The sequence below is a fragment of the Sinohyriopsis cumingii genome, unplaced genomic scaffold (genome assembly GCF_028554795.1).
Source record: "Sinohyriopsis cumingii isolate HCF-2022 unplaced genomic scaffold, ASM2855479v2 utg000198l, whole genome shotgun sequence".
Lineage (NCBI taxonomy): Eukaryota > Metazoa > Mollusca > Bivalvia > Unionida > Unionidae > Sinohyriopsis > Sinohyriopsis cumingii.
Window position 1 is genome coordinate 755418 of NW_028315875.1, and position 20601 is coordinate 776018.

General features: G+C 35.2%; 1 protein-coding gene and 1 long non-coding RNA gene across 11 annotated transcripts in view; one reads left to right on the forward strand and one right to left on the reverse strand.

Annotated features, from left to right (window-relative positions):
* Positions 1–12187, reverse strand: part of LOC149774558 (uncharacterized) — a 69516-nt gene extending 57329 nt beyond the window's left edge. Inside the window, exon 1 of one of the 3 annotated variants that reach the window (XR_016416795.1) lies at positions 11995–12187. This is a non-coding gene — a long non-coding RNA (uncharacterized LOC149774558). The remainder of the gene's footprint in view (positions 1–11994) is intronic. The other 2 variants (XR_016416791.1, XR_016416793.1) reach the window with 2 other exon arrangements.
* LOC149774557 (uncharacterized) overlaps positions 1–20601 on the forward strand; it is a 164827-nt gene that overhangs the window by 60747 nt on the left and 83479 nt on the right. For all 8 annotated transcript variants that reach the window (XM_089945067.1, XM_089945069.1, XM_089945066.1 and 5 more), the window contains 2 exons: positions 12294–12354; positions 15690–15873. In XM_089945067.1, coding sequence (XP_089801193.1) covers positions 12294–12354; positions 15690–15873 — 245 coding nt within the window. The remainder of the gene's footprint in view (positions 1–12293; positions 12355–15689; positions 15874–20601) is intronic.

Genomic DNA, 20601 nt, shown 5'->3' on the forward strand with positions numbered 1-20601 from the left:
TGATTTGGTAAACAAAGAAACCAGATTTGGTTATGATGTGATGGGTCATATCCAATACTTTGTTACGTGTTTAGGCTCCACTAAACAGTAAACAGTGAAAACAACAAGCTTTTTAAAATTTAACAAATAATTTATTTTCCTGGAAAATTCTGTAAAAATGAAAAAAAGAGAAGAACTTACAGTTTCAAGAATCAAATCCAAAAATAATCTAAGAATAATCCACGAATTAAATTGCAAAAGTCCTAGTAATAAATGTTCTAATAATTTCAAGTTCAAAGCCTGATGGAAATTCCAAGATGGATGACAATGACGGATGATATAGTCAGTACTGTGCTTATCAACAGTTCCTTGTAGAAATGCAAATAATGACACTCCGATGTTGGAAATCCAAATTAAATTTGTAAGCATTGTTTTTCCAAAATTTCTGTGTGAGCACTCCTCAAAATATTTCCAGAGAATAAATAATTAATCCTTTTGAAATCCAAATGATCTGAAGATAATTAACTCAAAATCTGGCTACAACAAATTAACTTGACATCAATGTGAAAAACCCAAAACTGAGATCTCTCTCTCTCTAAAACAAAGGTTATATTGTATCATAAGATACAGTTTCGAAATTCCCCCAAGTTGCGAAATCAGAAGCAGGGGTCATGTGATCATGTTTATATCACATACACAGAATGTGGCCTTGACTAGACCAATCATTTTCTCTAAGAACTAAAAAAAAAAAAAGTTGTTCACATTTTAAATTTATTCCCATGACCTTGGAAACAACCAATCATTGTAAAATAAAATAGAACTTTGTTTACTAATTTTGAATCAAGGTCAAAATTTTGATCAACACCTGATGTTTATAAACTGACAGTCAAGGACAAACAATTTTCTGAAAAAGTGTCATCTTTAGTGAAATAATTTACATTATAATAGAATGTAAGATAAAAAAATTTTAAAACTGACAGACAATTAAATTAATATATATATATATATATATATATATATATATATATATATATATATATATATATATATATATATATATATATATATATTGACAACTTGATGTTACAGTGTAGATTTTTAGCTCATTTGCCAACAATTCAAAAAGATCACATGGTATGATCCAACATTTGTTGAGTTGTCTTGTCAATTGCTGTCTCAAGAACCATCAGACCGGTTTTACTAAATTGGCATCCTGGTATAAGTAGCTTAAAAATTGGTACAATTTAAGCCAACCCACCATCAAACATGGCTGATGTTAATAATTTTTTTAAGTAAAAACCATTTAAAAGCCTAATTTCAATAAAAAGCCACTGAACAGAATCTAATCAGATTTGACAGAAAGAGTTCTGGACCTTTCAAGTTTGTACATACCATGGTAATCTGCCTTCAAATATGGCTAGTTATTAAAACAAGAAAACACTCTAAACAGGTACGTCTTCAAAACTGCTAAATATAACTTGACCAAACTTAAAAGGAAACTTCCAGGCATGAAGGTATTTAAAGTTCTACAATTGGTTCTGATTTGGCATAAAATATGCCTGCTGTTACTACAAACAAAAAAAATATTCCAGCAACTTTTTTGTCAAAATCCAGTTCAACAGTATTTGGCCAAATTTGACAGAAAGCACTCTGGCTTAGAGGACTTTCAATTTTATACAGCTAATGCTGATTTGCCTTCAGATATGTTATGCATTCGAGTAGGAAACACATTTTGAAAGCTATTTCTGAATACATCCTAATACATCAACTTCCAGGTGATTTTCCAATAACCAAATGCCCAGTTGTGTTAATAACATTGTTTTTCATTCACTATTTGGCTCATGCATGAGCAGAAGGGTAAAAGTTGGAGTTCTTTTTTTTTTTTTTTTTTGCTTAACAGATACATAATTTTCATATCGAGACCACTCTTTATTCCAAATGCCCATCTTGTCCTATTTTTTGCAAAGGTTCATCTGTCTGTTTGCAGTTCATACCGGTCTGCCTTAGATCTGAGACCAAAAAATCTAAAATCTGGACAAATAATCCGATTCTGACCATGGGCAAATTTTGGGTGGAAAAAGATCAGCTCCAAAATATTAGGTTTTCCCATCTTTATTTTGTAGTGCAACTAGAACTTCCAGATTATTTGGTATCATTGTAGATCTACATCTGTCTACCTTTCTATAATACCACCTACTTTAGTGTATCATACATGACCTTGATGCTATAGAGCTTGGCAGTAGGCTACTACCTCTTGCCACGTTAACTTATTGCCAGGGGATAATGTGTTAACAGTGAAAAGCAAAACCTTTAAGACCAAAATAATATGTTTCCGGATGGCTGACTGTCCTATTTTTTGTTGCTGACCCTAGCACTTTTCCCACCAGGGTTAAATATTTTTTGAATTCTTAAAATTGATTTGTGCATATATATATATATATATATATATATATATATATATATATATATATATATATATATATATATATATATTAATAAATGCACATTTCAAAAAAGATATTTTTAAAAAAATGTGAAATGTTTTTAAAAAAATGTGAAATAAAAATAATATATTATATCTTGATATATTATTGACGAATGTTCAATATTTCATCAGAACTCAATTTATATAATAAAAGATTATGGTGTGCATACTACTTATAATCAAGTATTTTATAAATAATTAGTCATAATGTAATGAGAATTAATTTAAAAATGCACTTTCATTTTTAAAGAATTAGTCAACTTATTTATGATATTAGTTTATGCTTTCACTAGTTAAGTTATTCTGTAAATTAGAATAATAAAAACTATTTTTAATATTCGATATATTATTCTAATTTACAGAATAACTTGTGCACAATTATACCAATCCATATGGTCACAACTACTAACAATACAAGAATATATAAATAACTTCACAAAGACTGCTTAGCTGAATTTGACAAAAAATTACAAAGCATCCTGACAGATTTAAAGTTTGTACAACAGGTGCTGATCTGCAATCAAATATGGCCACCTTTTTATATGTGCAACAGCATAAAAACATTCCAGTGAGTTTATTATAATAGCTGTGCAACAGAATTTGGCCAGACCTTTGTGCAATCATTCAGGCTTTTAAAAAGGGGCATCAAAATTTGAACAAATGACACAAATCCACCACTAAGTTTAGAAGAAAAAAAATTACATAATTTTATCTCAGAAAACTGCCAAACAGGATTTGACCAACATGGAAACAAATCATACAAGGATGAAGACCTTTAAATATTGGACTTTTCACTATTGGATACAAAGCATCCAGGCAAAAAATCTTAAGTCAAGAACTTAAAGGTCCTTATGCCTGGATGATTTTAGTCAAGAACGTAAAGGTCTTTATGCCTGGATGTGTTTAGTCGAGAACTTAAAGGTCCTTATGCCTGGATGTGTTTAGTCTTTATGTTTATATTGGACATAAAGCATCTAGGCATTAAGACCTTTCTGTACTGGAAACAAAGAGTCCAAGAATAAAGGCTTTTCAGTATTGGGCAACAAAGCATCCAGGCATAAGAACCTTTAAGTTCTCGACTAAACACATCCAGGCATAAGGACCTTTAAGTTCTCGACTAAACACATCCAGGCATAAGGACCTTTAAGTTCTTGACTAAACACATCCAGGCATAAGGACCTTTAAGTTCTCGACTAAACACATCCAGGCATAAGGACCTTTATGTCCTCGACTAAACACATCCGGGCATAAGGGCGTTTAAGTTCTCGACTAAACACATCCAGGCATAAGGACCTTTAAGTTCTCGACTAAACACATCCAGGCATAAGGACCTTTAAGTTCTCGACTAAAATCATCCAGGCATAAGGACCTTTAAGTTCTTGACTAAACACATCCAGGCATAAGGACCTTTAAGTTCTTGACTAAACACATCCAGGCATAAGGACCTTTAAGTTCTCGACTAGACACATCCAGGCATAAGGACCTTTATGTTCTCGACTAAAAACATCCAGGCATAAGGACCTTTAAGTTCTCAACTAAACACATCTAGTAAAAAGGACCTTTTAGTACAGGACAAATGATGTTGATGTACCATGAAATATGGATAAATATAGAGCTAGAGAATGTTTATAACCTTTGTTTTCAAAACATGCATTCAGCAACAATGGAAGCAATTTTGATGAAAAGCATGAGGCTAATCCATATTTCTTGTCTTACTACTATTGTATTTAGCTGTTAGGCAACTGTTAGCCACATGAGCAATCTCAGGCCCACTTGGGTTTCTTGTTTCATGTAAGCATATCAGTTTTGTTTACCTAGAAATGGAAGTCAAAAATAGGTTTTAAACTCCATCTCTGGTTTATGTTTAGGACCCTCTGTTTGTCTGCATAATGTACTGAGTAAGGTACATTAATAGCTTCATAGATCTTTTTTATTTTTAGCATATCACTTTATGTGAAGCATTTGCCTTTGTTTAGCTTGTTTTCCTTTACTGTTAGGTTTATGTTGCCAGCTGCATTAGCCAGCAAAGTACTTATTATACAACACATTGAGAAATATTTGAGGAGGATGGCGTGCATGGAATTCCACAATAACTTTGATCTACATCAGTCTTTGTTATAGATCTTTACTTAAATGTTGATACCTTTATGTTATTTTAACCCACATGTCCATATGGTTAGATGAGTTTATGCCATGATTGTGTTTGCATCAGGAATGACTCTCATCAGTTTTCTGTCATCCGTCACGTGTTATTCTGGTCACAGTTCCTATTTATAAGTTCGTAAAAATTGTAGAACAGAATTTGATCAGATTTTACGTAAAGCACAGCATGAAGCTATTTCAGAGTTTTCAAATGATGTTGATGTACAATCTGATATGGGCTCTGTTACTAAAGATAGATAAGCCTTTGTGCAACTGTTCAAAACCTTTTCAACAGAATTAATAATAATAATAATAATGCTTTATTTATAGAGGGTGACTCATTAGTCAAGGACTATTCTCCCTTGAGGCCCTCTTAAGGAGAGTATAACAATGCACATTATATGAAGATAGCAATAATTAGTATTTATTTTAACATGTTTAGTATTAAAATACTAAATTCCATTATCTATTAGAAACACATACATGCTCATGATATCTTTTCTTAAATACTCTAATATTTTCAGCAGATTTTACATGTAGTGGAAGTTTATTCCACAGAACTGTACCAGAGTATTAAAAACTCTTTTTAATTTGGCCAAATTTGACAGAAAACATCATAGCACAAAAATCTTACAAATTGTTTGCAAATAATGCCAATCTGCCATTAAAAGTGCCTCAAAAGAATTTAAGTAGAGTTAAAAGAAAGCATCATGGCATGTGCATTTTTTCAGTTTTATTGAAATGTTAAATATCTGCCATTATATTGGACTCTATTACTTAAAATACACAAGCTTTAAATGACTTCTCAAAAACAGGTCAGCAGAATTTGACAAAAAGCATCTTGACAAAGATGGCTTTGAATTTTGTATATATGATTCAATCTATCATCAGTCATGGCTGCCGTTACAAAATATATAAAAAAAAGTTAAAAATGACTTAACAACTGCTTTTCAAAATCTCACCAGATTTTAAAGAAAGCATCTTGGCATGAAGAGGCTTGTACATATGATGCCAATTTGCCATAAAATATGGCCACCAATATTAAAAATAAAAGAACCTTGGAATGATTTTGTCTCATAAACTGCTCAACAGAATTTGAATAAATTTCACAGAAAGCATCCTGGTATTGAGGGCTTTCAGACTTTTGCAGCTGATGCTTGTCCACCATCAAACATGGCCACCATTACTAAAAACTTAACAACATTTAATTGATTCCTTGTTAAAAAAATATGATGGGCCCAATTTGGTATTGAGCATCACCTCATGAAGGTCATTCAAATTTATTCAGATCATGCCAGTGTGCCATCATATATGGCCCCCATTACTAAAAGTAAAAAAAAAAACTTTTAAATAACTTCTTAGAAACTGCTCAGTAGAATTTAAGCAAGTTTTACAGAAGGCACCAAGGCATAGATGTCTTGAACAGTTCCCAAGTTATCAAGTTGTATTAATAAGACCTCATATATATATATATATATATATATATATATATATATATATATATATATATATATATATATATATATATATATATATATATATATATATATATATTGTACATTCTGCCTGTCACTTCTCCTGACAAATGACAAAGTCAGTGAGATACCAGAGTTTTGAGTATGGGTGCATACAATGCATGTTGTTGATAATAAGGTTATGTTCAGTGCATTTCCTCAGGAGGGGGAGACCATTATTGTTGCATTTTCCTCATGATATAGAAGTTTGCAAAGTGATCCTAAAACAGGGCACTCATTTACCCAGGGGCTATTGAGTTCCACTCCTGCTTCAGTCAGATGAAAACTGACCATATGCCCTAAGCTGTTTGCATGTGTGGAGCTGCAGCTCTCTGTGTATCTGCACCTACTGCTTTGCCACTCAGTCATCACCACAGGACTTGAAGGTATCTGGTAGGGGAACAATTTCATAACTTGCACATGAGTTGGATTTAAGTGAAGGGAAAGTTTGTAGAGTCATCCTCACTCTCTTGTCCAGGCCTGTCTGAATCCAGTGGCATGACAATGTCCAGATGTCTGGACATGACTCTGAATGCATTGGATGGCTATTTCTACCTTTGTAACTGCATCTGAGCTGATGCCCAACACTGCTCACAAAGCTCTTTGTCATGTTGTCAGCATAACTGTTCACCCACCTGATTCACCAGAAAGGACTTTCTAGAGGGAGCCAGCTGTAATTTTCCACTTTAGGTCAACAGGTAGAACAGTCTGTTGATATTTATGGTAGCAGGCATAGCTAGTCATGACTACATATACACTCATGATTGAATTGGAGTTCACAGATAGAATGAACTGTACACATCCTGATCTGCTGCTGGCTCTTAAGTCTTTTCACTCGCAGGTTCTTTTCATTTTTGCCTGAAATGCATTTATTCAGCAGGAAGTTCTAAGGTATATGAAAGACATTTTTCATTGGCTATTTCATGCACATATATGCAGAAGGGTGAACATTTAATTTCTTTTTGGGCATTGGACCCAAAAATTTTGTTGTTGTTGTTGTTGTAGGGTTTAACGCCATTTTTCAGCACAAGATAGGCTATACATTGTGGCCAGTATAATTGGTGGAGGAAGAACCCTGGAAAACCCTGGGAAGAACCACGAGAAGCTACTGGCAGGTTTTCTCATGTACCAATGTTAGCCGAGGCTGAGACTCGAACTCATGCAGAGAGAGGTGAGATGGCAGTGATCCATAATGGTGAGCACTTTAGACCACTCGGCCACTCGGGGCCCCACAATTTTTGTCTCTTAGTACATTATTAATCCTGATCTGGTCTTACTTTGTGCAAAGGTTAATCTCTTGTTGTTGTAGGATTTAACGCCATTTTTCAGCACACGATAGGCTATACATGGCGGCCAGTATTAATGGTGGAGGAAGAACCAGGGAAATCCCCGGAAAGAACCATTGACCCTTGAGAAACTACTGGCAAGCTCTCTCACATACCCACATTGGCTGAATCCGAGACTCGAACCTACGCAGACAGAGGTGAGATGGCAGTGATCCGTAACGGAGAGCGCCTTAGACCACTCAGTCACTTGGGGGCCCCAGGTTAATCTGTGTGCAGTTCAGACCAGTCTGCTTTAGATCTGAGGCCAAGTCTAAAATCTGGGCACCGACTCTGGTTTCAAAACAAGTAATTTTCAGCTTGAAAATATTGGGTCTCAAACGTTTTCTCAGCTGTATTTTTTAATACATTATTAAAGTCTAGATTATTTAGTATTATAGTAGGATTACATCTTTTTCCTTTTTATACCACCCAAACAGGTCAATCATAAATTATGTGGAGGTTACATATCTCAGTCATAGGGCACAAGCTCAAGAGATGTAATCATGGCATAGGGTATAAGCCCAAGAGATGTAATCATGGCATAGGGTACAAGCCCAAGAGATGTAATCATGGCATAGGGTACAAGCCCAAGAGATGTAATCATGGCATAGGGTGTGAACAAGATTTTTGAAAATTTCTTACAAATTGTCAAGACATGGTTAATTTATGTTCAGTATTGATGCACAAATGATCAAATACTCAAAGAATAATCAAATTTGGTGACATCATTAAAATGTACCCTGGGTTTTTGGAAATTCTTAAATTGTCAAGGAATGGCTAATTTTGGAATTAATGTGCATATTTGATGCACAAATGATCAGAGATGCATGGAATATTCAAATCTGGTAATGTTATCAAATTCACTGATTAACTCTTTAAGGAGCTAATGAAATTTATGTGCTGGCAGATTAGGGACCATGCTTGCTGTTTGTTTGAAATCATGAAATGAATGAATGGCTCATACCATGATCTGCTGATGAGAATCCCTGCATTGTGCATGAAATCTTGCATATAGTGAGTACCACACACCCTGATCTAAAGGGACTTAATGTGCTGGCAGATCAGCATCCATGAATAGAATGAACCACACAGGTCTTGATCATCTGTCACATAATATGATGGCTCATCAGGGTCCATGCAGTTTGCTAGATATCATGAATAGAATGAATAGCACATACCTTGATCATCTGTCACATAATGTGCTAAGAACAGATTACAGTCCAATCTGCTTGTTAGAAATCATGAATGGAACAACTCACTTTCCAATCTGCAGGCACTTTATGTGCTGGCAGATTGGAGTCCATCCTATTTACTGGAAATTATGAATAGAATAAACAGCATATTCCCAGATCTACAGGCACTTTATGTGCTGGCAGATCGGAGTCCATCCTGTTTACTGGAAATTATGAATAGAATAAACAGCACATTCCCTGATCTACAGGCACTTTATGTGCTGGCAGATCGGAGTCCATCCTATTTACTGGAAATTATTAATAGAATAAACAGCACATTCCCTGATCTACAGGCACTTTATGTGATGGCAGATCAGAGTCCATCCTATTTACTGGAAATTATGAATAGAATAAACAGCACATTCCTGCTGTTTGCTGGAAATGACGATAATGAACATCACACACCCAGATCTAAGGATATTTGCTGGCAGATACAGGTTTATGTTACTTGTTGGAAATCATGAATAGAATGAGCAGAACTCACCCTGGTTTTCTGGCACTTATTCTGGCAGATCAGGTTCCATTGCTGTTTTCTGCAATTCGTAAATGAACAACACACACCCACATCTGGCATATAAAGTTCAGGCAGATAAGGGTCAATGCTCTTCACTTGAAATTATGAATCATATAATCATCATGCATGCTGATTTACCACAATGATAGAGATGTCTTTTAACAGGTCACATTTGGATGTGTATGGTAAAAGAGTTAAAATGGTATTTGAGGATTTCCTTGGGTAAATTCATGATTCACTGTTGTTGAGTGATTGTAGGAGATAATTAAGTGTTCCTTACAGAGTCATCAGCAGCTGCACAGACTTGTGTACAACTCAGATATGTTTGTGGGGTATTTCAATTGTTACTGTCACACTTCGGTGATCATTGTTAGGGCAGCAGAGATTGGGTTCATATGCATGTATACCAAATGCATGTGCAGGGTGTGCAGAAGACCTGACCATTGCTTCAAGTGCATAATAGGTCAATATAGTCAGCTAGATTCTGGTCTTAGATGGACATGTAAAATGATGAGAAAAGGTCTTTTAAGAGATCATAGGTAAGGAAGGACCTGCCAATGCGTAAGGCTGCATTGTTTCCGTACACATATTTGCTCTTGCTACAAATTGATGATTAAGCATACAGGGTTAACATTCTGGGACTCAAAATCAATGATCCTCAGTCAAGATTTCTTTGGGGATAATTTGCACAATATACTGATAACATTGATTTTTAGTTAGCACTTTAGAATAATCAAGAAATACAATACAACATTATGTAATGGCAATCTCCCCTCCCATACACATCTCTGTCACCTTCTCTTCATAAGGTTGATTGTATTATTTTATGATCATGTCTGTTCATTTTCTGTTGATCCATCTATTTTATTTATAAATAATATCTTGAGTTCCCCACCTTGTATCATTATTAAACTTTGGTGATGTCTTGCACTTTGGGTAAGGAAGATGTTTATCATATTCAACTTGAATTTTTTTTTAGTAAAAGGTCAAAGGTCAAGGTCACTGTGACCCAAAGAAGAAAAATTATGCACAAAAACATTGGTTCTACATGAAAGGTCTGGACCAAACTTTGTGGATGGCTTGCACTTTAGGCAGGGAGAAGGCTTATGTGAGTGAAAAAGGAAAAATGATTTCTTCACAACTTTTATGATACAAATTTGGACTAAACTTTGTGACTGGCCTGCACTTAGAAAATTATGATTTTGTGGTCAGAAGGTTCAGTTTCCCAATGACTGAAAGAATGTCTTGATCATTGATACTAAAGAAGAATGGTTTTACCAGAATAATCTTTGTTCTAGTCTTAGTTCTGTGATCAAACTGTGCATTTGGTTTGCACTTAGGGTAATAAAGAAAACTGTAATTTTGGGGTCTGAAGGTCAGAGGTTAAGGTCATTGTAAATCTAATAAGAAAGTAATGGTTTCTACAAATAAAGTTTAATTTAAGCCTGCATACCATAACCAAATCACCAAATCTTTGAGACATTTTATACAATAATTTTCCGAGTCGGCAATGCATTACTATCACATACATAGAAGATTTAAACACAGGGATGGTTTGTATTGTGCCATTAAAACTAAACTGTGTTAACTTTTGTTATACAGCCTAAATTGCCCATATCCTTGGATCAGGCTGGGAGAAAAAAACTGCAGTGTGCAAGTACATGTTACAGGGGAGAAAAATTTATGACCAGAATGGGAGTCAAACCCAGGACAACCTAATATTAAAGGGCATGCAGCTGTTTATGTGCATATCTAAGTCTGTCCTGTCATGTAACTGACCATCACGGTCAGAAAGTGGCCTATCAAGACAGGTGACTAGTTGTTAAAGGTACCTGTGTATTACTGAAATATATGATGTGATGTGATTTTGATATTGAACGTAGCTTTAACAATTTTTCAGTCATAACGCTATGATGTCTGCAATGTGGCAGTTTATAGTGATGTCTAGCACTGGGGCATCATGCCGCAGACATGTAGCATGATGTCCCACCCAGTCACATTATCCTGACACCAGGCCAACCAGTCCTAACACTAACCTCTTAATGCTGAACGCCAAGCGAGGCAGCTGTTAGTACCATTTTTGTAAGTCTCTGATATGACTCGGTCGGGGATCGAAACCCACGACCTCCCGCATCAGAGGCGGACGCTTTAACTACTAGGCCACAGGAGCGGTATATTACTGAAATATTATGGTGAAACAAACTGCAACAGATATCTTAGGGAGGTTATGCTAACTAGAGGTGACCTTTGATGTGGCACAACTTCAGAGCAGTGCTTATACTTGTAAGTTGAATCCAGCTACAATCTGCACTGACCCAGGTCTCCCATTGCATAAAGTGTTGGCAGATCTGGGTCCATGCAGTTTGAATGAGTAGTCATTAGAACAAACATCATAAACCCTGCTCAGCTAGTGCATTACTGGACAGCAATCAGGGTCTATGTTGTTTGTGGTTCTATTCAACTTTTAAGTTGGTATAAATGATATTCATTGAAGTCTTTTGATTTCTAAATGTTTTCTTGAAACTTCAGTGATTTTCATGATCAGAATTAAAGATAAATGAATTGCTTCTCTTCATATCACAGACACTGTTAAATATGTTCCTAGCAGCCACCGCTGCAACATGAGAATAATATCCCCTTAACACAGCTGATTTTTACTTAAGGTTATTTTTGCAATAATTTGGTTTACAGAATCTTGTAAAGACAGTTTAAGACACTTGATTACTTAATAAAGGAGACATCATGTACAAGTTTGCATATTAATTTTATCTGATTAACCTTGCCATTAATTACAGGTACTCACCTGCAGCTCTTGTACTTTAACAAGTTGTTTTCTTTCTAAATCCCATTAAAATGTTGCTGGCTGTTTTTATCCTGTTTTGTGAATCTGGTAGTGTAGTGGCACTAAGCAACAACAGCAGCAGCAGCTGGGATATGGATTAGAAGTTGCAGTTTATGAATATAATCAATACCAGCTGGGTTGCCAGAGACTGATTGAAATGATTGCAATTGTATTATTCATCAAGAGGGTTCATCCTGCTGTAAGCAACAGGTTTTGATGTCAGTCATTGGAATTCATTGAGATTTTCTTAACTTTTATAGGTGCTGTAGGCCCTGAGGAAACAGAAGTGCCTAGTAAATCGGCAGAATCAACTGATACTGGGTAAGGATATAGAACAAGCTAAAAGAATTGGAAATATCTCCAGTTTTTTTTTCCTTTGCATATAATTTGTCTCAGCTGCAAAGCAAGTCAGACCCAAGGATATTGTTTTCTTGTCACTGTTTAGGTTGACGACCCTGCATGTCATGTTTTGTGGCAATACTGTTGTTACTTGGGACTGTTTCTACTGCAGGGGAGGTAACGTATTATGATAATACTGTTTCTAGTGTTACCCCAGACAGTTGCTTCAGCAAGGGAGACAACTTTATGCATGTCACTTGTTATATTTAATATGGTTCATTTTTAGCTTATTTGTTGCATGCAGTTTTTTTCTCTCAGATCATCCATATTTCAACATGGGAATTGTATGTGCTATTTTAGTACAGGTTTTTTGTAAAGTCTATATTGGTGGGAAGTAAATCAGTTCATTAAAGCTTAGATTTGTATCTTACTGGGCATAAATCATAACGCTAAAACAACTCATCTTGACATGCAGGCTTGCCCCTTTTACCTTGGGGTCATGTTCAGGTTCCCGGTCATCATTTTGATATTTTTCTTCATTTGCTTATGCAGTAGAGATTGGTTATTACTTTCTTGGATACAGTATTTTCTCTGTGTGAACCTTTGACTTTAATTTCACTTGTGCAGTTCCTAATTACTATGTATTTAGAAAATGTTGTTCCTTTTATTTACAACATTTCATTGGTTACAGCATTTGATCTGTGTGGTCTGCCCAGACAGTAAGCTCAATTTTGATGCTTTTGTTTTCTGGTGCACCAAAGCCAGATAAACAATGTTGTTGTTGTTGTTGTAGGGTTTAACGCCATTTTTCGGCACACGATAGGCTATACAAGGCGGCCAGTATTAATGGTGGAGGAAGAACCCAGGAAATCCCCGGAAAGAACCACTGACCCTCGAGAAGCTACTGACAAGCTTTCTCCCATACCCACATTGGCCGAATCCGAGACTCGAACCCACGCAGACAGAGGTGAGATGGCAGTGATCTGTAACGGAGAGCGCTTTAGACCATTCGGCCACTCGGGGCCCCCCAGATAAACAATGGTAGTGATTCAAATAATATAAGGCATAATAACAAAGGCGCCAGATAATAGAACAGTACTACCGGTAATCACACACAAGTCATAATCAGTAAATAACAAAGGCACCAGGTAACAGAGTAATAGAACAGTACTAATCACACACAATTCATAATCAGTAAATAACAAAGGCACCATGTAACAGAGTAATAGAACAGTACTAATCACACACAATTAATAATCAGTAAATAACAAAGGCATCAGGTAATAGAACAGTACTAATCACACACAGTTCATAATCAGTATTTTAGAATCATGGTTGCTGGTTCAGTCTTGAAAATAAATATTTCTGTTTTGTACTTTTCGGACTAAATAATTTAGAATTATCATTTTAGCTAATGTTTTATACCTGTATTTTGACTTAAAGAGTACTGCTTGAAATTAATCTCTGTTGTGTTTATTTGAATTTTGACTGTTATAAAATTGGATGAAAATTTGCCGGTCTGAAATAGAAGAAAAATGTCTCTTTAGACACAAAGCCACAATGAAAAGGACACGGATGTTAATGTATCGATTGCTTTATTTCACAGATACCATTGCTAGCCTTGACCCCAAAAATTGAGAATGAGTTATATGTGTTGTCGAAAACCAATATGATTTATTTTGCATGGAGAGATGTGTCCGCTGTTTTGTGAGCAAACATGTAATAACTAGTGATGATGTTTCATTACTATGGTTCATGATGCCTACTTAGATATGTTAATGAGAATGTTGATTTGTTGCCTTGGGACAATTCTGATAGTGACAATGTAACATGTGTGAAACTAACATTTAAAATGAAAATTTCTTTTACCATAATGATATTGTGTGTGAAATTAGCGATTGGCAAGAAGCAACCAAGTTACTGAACAAATACAATTTCACAAAAAGTGACTTTTATTTATCAAAGATGGTCTGTTGTCCATCATCTACCATCCATCAATCACAAGCATTGGTTTCTTATCATTGCTCCTCCTAAACCACTTGGAGGATTGCCCTGAAACATTACACACACATGTATCCCATGGTCTGGTTGGTCCTTAATGAAATTTTGCTGCTTAAACATCCAATATGGCCACCATAGTAGTCAATTTTAAAATCTTGTTATCGCTACTCCTCCTGAATGGATGGTCATATAAACATGACCACTTATCATGTCATGTTGTCCTCAGTGAAAATGGTGCCACTCTGATGTCCAATATGGCCACCATGACAGTCATCTTGAAAACTTTATTGCTACTCTTCCTGAGAGGATGCTTATATCAGAATGTGGTGTTTCACCAAAAGACTTATTATAATATCTAGTTGGTTCTAAACTAAAATGATGCCGATCTGATGCTATGGCCACCAGTCTCCATTTTATTATTGCTTGATATCCTTCGTGGATGGTGATATCAGTATGGGATTTTCTTGAAGACATTATAATGTCTAGATAGTCCTAAATGATGAATGGTATTGACTTCATATCAGATATGGCCACCATGGCAGCCATCTTGAAAGTCTTGTTATTACTACTCCTTCAGAATGGATGGTCATAATTAGCAAGGGTTGATTATCATGTCTGGTTGGTCCTACATGAACATGGTGCTGTTCTTAAGTCCAGTATAGCCACCACAATGGTCATCTTGAAAATCTTATTGCTACTTGTCATGAATGGATGGTCATATAAACATGGTGATCTTACCAAAACACCTCTTATGATGTCTTCAAAATCTTCTTGTCTCTACTCCACCCTAATGGATGATCATTATGTTATGGGTTTTCACTAAAAGACTTCAGAATCTTATGATGTCTGCTTTGTCCTATTTGAAAATGGTGCCAAGCTGACATCCAGTATGTGTACTACAGTTGCTAATTTTACAATCTTGCTATCACTGAATGATATCAGATGGTTTCAACATTTGACAGTTAAAAGGAAGATATGACTTGTCTTGAACTCTTGGAAATTCTTTTCAGCCAATAGAACCCAGTCCCCGCAAGGAACTCTTCTGACATGGGTTTTTTACCAAATCTCTTCTATTGATGTCTGATTTGTCCCAAATGAAAATGGGGACAAGCTGACATCCAGTATGTGAACCAAACCATTCCATTTTTCACATTTAAACTTGCAATTTGTGAATGTTAGTCAATGCTGTATCATTTTACTGTTAAAATCCTAAAAGAATCTTGGGATGAGGTTGGAAATATTTGTTAGTTACATGCCTTATTTTGTTGTGGACTTTGATCTAGTATCAGTTAAATTCCAATATTACTGCATTTTAGTTGTGAGGATGAGGACCTGTTATTGATGAACACACCACCGAACAAAACATTGTCAGGGAGGGACCAGTTAAGGCAGCACCCAGCCGCAAGGGTTTTGAAAGAGCAGTTAGAAGGGGATGCTGCTCCACGGGAGGCCCGCAAAGTCGATATAATGTTTTTCTCACCAGAGAAGGGAGAGCAGAAGGTAATATTGGTAATACTATTTGATGTACATGTGACCATATGATTGTCGTATTAGAATTTAACTTTATAAAATTGAATGTTTGGTGTACATGTGACCATATGATTGTCACATTAGAACTTAGTTTTAGAAATTGACTGTTTGTTGTACATGTAACCATATGATTTTCGCAGTAGAATTTACTTCTGATATTGACTGTTCAGTGTACATGTAACCGTATGATTGTCACATTAGAATTTACCTTTTTAAAATTGATGGATACACTTCAAAGGTGTAATCATCACCCATAAAATATAAATCAAAAAGGCTGAGAAAATATTGTAAGATTCATCTATATTTTTCATTATCAAGTCAAAGAAAGCAGAAAAGAATTGAAATCTTTGTCACACGATTATAAACTTCAAAGATCATGTTACAACTTATATATTTTAAGTAATCTTCATAAATTTTTGTTTTGTATCATGTCCCTACTTCCTACACTGGGAGCATCTAGATTTTGTCATGTCCATACTTCCTTCATTCCCTCTGAAGGAAGTTGCTGGCGAGATTGTGCAAAAACTATGCATCATTGACATTTTTTGGTAGAAATACTTCTATTCATATCTGATATGATTTTCAAACCATTACAGTATTTTTTTAATTTTGTACACATTTTTGAACTTGTTGGAATTCTTCTTAGAAAGATTAAGCAAAAACTGGTAACCATTTTTGAATTCATAGGTATATGGCTTGATTAAATTTTCATGCCATTTGTAGTTTTCAGAATGTTTTACTTCATTTTTGGACTTGTCAGATTTATAAATTATTGACTTGTCAGATTTATAAATTATGGACTTGTCAGATTTATAAATTATGGACTTGTCAGATTTATAAAGTTATGGTCAGTATCAGGTTTATATGTGTTTTACAGTCACAAAATATAGTTTGTGATATTGGGTTTTGTTGCTTGTTTTATTTCATTTTTTGTTTTATTCTTGTAAACTTATTTACAGTGGACTTTAAAGTCCACTCTGAACAGCCAAACAAGTAGGATATAAATTTGTTTGCATTAGCAATTTAAATATTATTATAGTAGAAGTCATGAAAACTTTATTGCTGTTGTATTAATCTTGACTTTTCTCTTTCCTCTTGGGTTGTTAGCTTTGTGCTAGGTTAAAGAGACAAATCTTCAATTCTGAGCCTTTTTTTAACCAAGAATTCACATTATTTGTTTTCACTGTTTTGCTTAATTTGTCAATTCAGTCATATAATTAAATGTAGTTTGACAAAATTTTATTTTATTGTCATGTTAAGTTTTATTATGTAAACTTATGCCATCAAATCTTGGATGATTTATTTATGTAAGACATCCATGCATGTTAATAAGGTGATCTTGCATCTGATTGGCTGAGCTCGTGAATATTCAAGAGGTCCTTTTTTCAATTCAGATTTGCATACTCAGGTTCTTGGATGAGTTCAGCTATGAGCAATGTCCTCACATATTAGGGAGGCGATCTTACATCTGATGGCAGAGCTTATCAGTACCCTGGAAACCTTATGTCATTCAGCATGTTTATCCTGCTTGGCAAGATATGTGGAATGAAAACTCCACTGCAAACTCAGGAACATCAAACCCACTGTTGGAGATTGGCATCATTTGTACAGAAGAAATCAGCTGGTAAACACTCTAATGCCAGATTTCTGATCAGCTTGTAAAGACTAGAGGCCAGATTTCCGATCAGTCTGGAAACACTGGAGACCAAATTTCTAATCATGTTGGAAACATTTTAGAGGCCATATCTCTAATCAGATTGTAAGCATCTTATAGACCATATTTCTGATCAGATTTGGTATGTAAGCTTGTATCAACATTATCTTGGATGATTTCATTTATGAGTGATGTGCACATATTAATGAGGTGGTTTGCGTCTGATTAGTGAAGCTTGAAAACACTCCAGAGGCAATATTTCTGATCAGCTTGTAAACAGTCCAGACATATTTTCTGGCCACTTATTTAAATCAGATTTGCTATATTAGCTGGTATAGGGATCTTGTATTTGCGGCCCTGAGTGGCCAAGTGGTCTAAAGCGCTCACCGTTACAGATCACTGCCATTTCACCTGTTTGTGTGGGTTCTAGTCTTGGACATGGCTGACTTGGGTATGTGAGAAAGCTTGCCAGTAGCTTCTTGTGGGTTGGTGGTTCTTCCTGGGGTTTTCCAGGGTTCTTCCTACACCATTTATATGGCCGCAATGTATAGCCTGTCTTGTGCTGAAAATGGAGTTAAACCCTATAACAACAACAAAATGATCTTGTATTTAGATTATGATGGAGATCTAGGCTAATCAGATGGTGGGAATTAAACCAAACTTCTGGTCACAAGTCCATCGACTTAACCAATGAGGAAATACAGCACATCGGTCATGGATATAAATAGTTTCCATGTTATGATTCCAGGAGTGGGGCTGCATGATGGATAAGGGCAGACCCAGGAATCCATGCTGACTTCATGGATTATCTCCTCTTGTTATACCAACTTAGTTTAACACATCAACATTGGTGCTATGTTAGTTTTAAGTTACGAATTAGGATCTAGTCTCAAAAGGCATAGAGAGATCCAGAGGACAGTTCTGATTTTATAAACGATGTACTTTTTATGCTGGGAAGTGAATGTAGCGTGTGTACACTATTTGCTTCAGTACACCAAGCTTTCCTTCCCCTCTAAGGTTTCAGTACATGTGTGAATTTCCATTCACAAGATGACATGTCAGCTGCTCAGTCAATTGATAGCATGTCATGTTTTTTGCTTTGACAGCATGACGTACACATGACATGTAACCTTTTAATATTCATAATGTTTGGTTACATTATCTCTTTAAGGGGTAGAAGTGTTTAGGGGAAAAATGTTCACCTGCATATTTTGTGTTGCATGTTGAATATATATTTGCTCAAAAACTTTGAAAGAAGATGGTTTTAATTTTTCATTATTTTAAAAATAGGCAGAGAGAGAGAGAGAGTTAGCTTAACTTCAAAATTACAAATTGAAAATGAGCCAGGCCTAAATTAAATATTTATGGGTATACAACTACAGCACATGTAGTTGGCAAAGCCATGGTGGGTTTTCCTGATGTAACAGGGTTCATACACTTCCTTGAAAGTGCAGGGTTTGGGTTTGATAAATTTAAAGCCTTGTAATCCTTGAAAATTGACATTTTAGTTTTAAAGTCTTTGAAATAAATTATTTTTAACCATTTCTTTTGTCAAACTTTTCTTGGAATATTGGATTGATCAATTCAGTGACAATCATGCTATGTTGTATTGGTATTTCAGCTTGTTTTATTTATAACACTTGTCATTCTGTATATTTTCACATTTAGTCTCAGTATTTGAAGTACTGGAAATTTATTTTGAAGCCATGAAATATCCTGGAAAAGTCCTTGAATTTCAGTTGAGGAGAAGCATATGAACCCTGAATTAATTGGCTGTTGTTTGTTGTATCCCTTGTGAGGACCACTTTATTCAATGCAGTAAATGACTTAGTCTTTACCAGTATAAACACCATGATTTTGACAGAAAACTCCTTTCCCTATACTTAAAGACTCTGCATATGCATCTCAAATGTTTTGAAGAGAAGACCTTTAATAATACCATAAAAACAATTTATAAGTATATATTATATTCACTAGTGCAAAATAAGTTTCAGTATTGGAAGATAAGATTCACTAGTGCAAAATAAGATTAATTACAATAAAATAAGATTCAAAAGTGCAAATTAAAGGATTTATTACTTCAAAATAAGATTCAAAAGTGCAAATTAAAATATTCATTACTATAAAATAGGGGCCCCGAGTGGTCTAAAGCGCTCTCCGTTACGGATCACTGCCATCTCACCTCTGTCTGCGTGGGATCGAGTCTCGGATTTGGCCAATGTGGGTATGGGAGAAAGCTTGCCAGTAGCTTCTCAAGGGTCGGTGGTTCTTTCTGGGGATTTCCTGGGTTCTTCCTCCACCATTAATACTGGCCGCCATGTATAGCCTATCGTGTGCTGAAAAATGGTGTTAAACCCTACAACAACAACAACAACAACTATAAAATAAGATCCAAAAGTGCAAAATAAGATTCATTACTAGAAAATTAGACTCACTTGTACAAAAAAAAAAGATTCACTAGTGCAAAATAAGATTAATTGCTACAAAATAAGATTCATTAGTGCAAATTAAAACATTCATTACTAGAAAATTAGACTCACTGGTAAAAAAAAAATGATTCACTGGTGCAAAATAAGATTCATTACTGGAAAATAAGATTCACTAGTGCAAAAAAAGTCAATAGTGCAAAATAAGAGACAATATTGCAAAATAAGAGTCAATACTGCAAATTAAGATTCAGTACTCCAAAATAAGAGTCAGTACTCCAAAATAAGAGTCAGTACTCCAAAATAAGAGTCAATACTCCAAAATAAGAGTCAATACTCCAAAATAAGAACCAATACTCTAAAATAAGTCAGTACTCCAAAATAAGATTCATGGTTGCAAAATAAGAGTCAATGTTCCAAAATAAGAGTCAATGCTCCAAAATAAGAGCCAATACTCCAAAATAAGAGTCGATACTCCAAAATAAGAGACAGTACTCCAAAATAAGAGTCAGTACTGCAAAATAAGAGACAGTACTCCAAAATAAGAGTCATGGTTGCAAAATAAGAGTCATGGTTGCAAAATAAGAGTCAGTGCTGCAAACTTATATCCAGAACTTG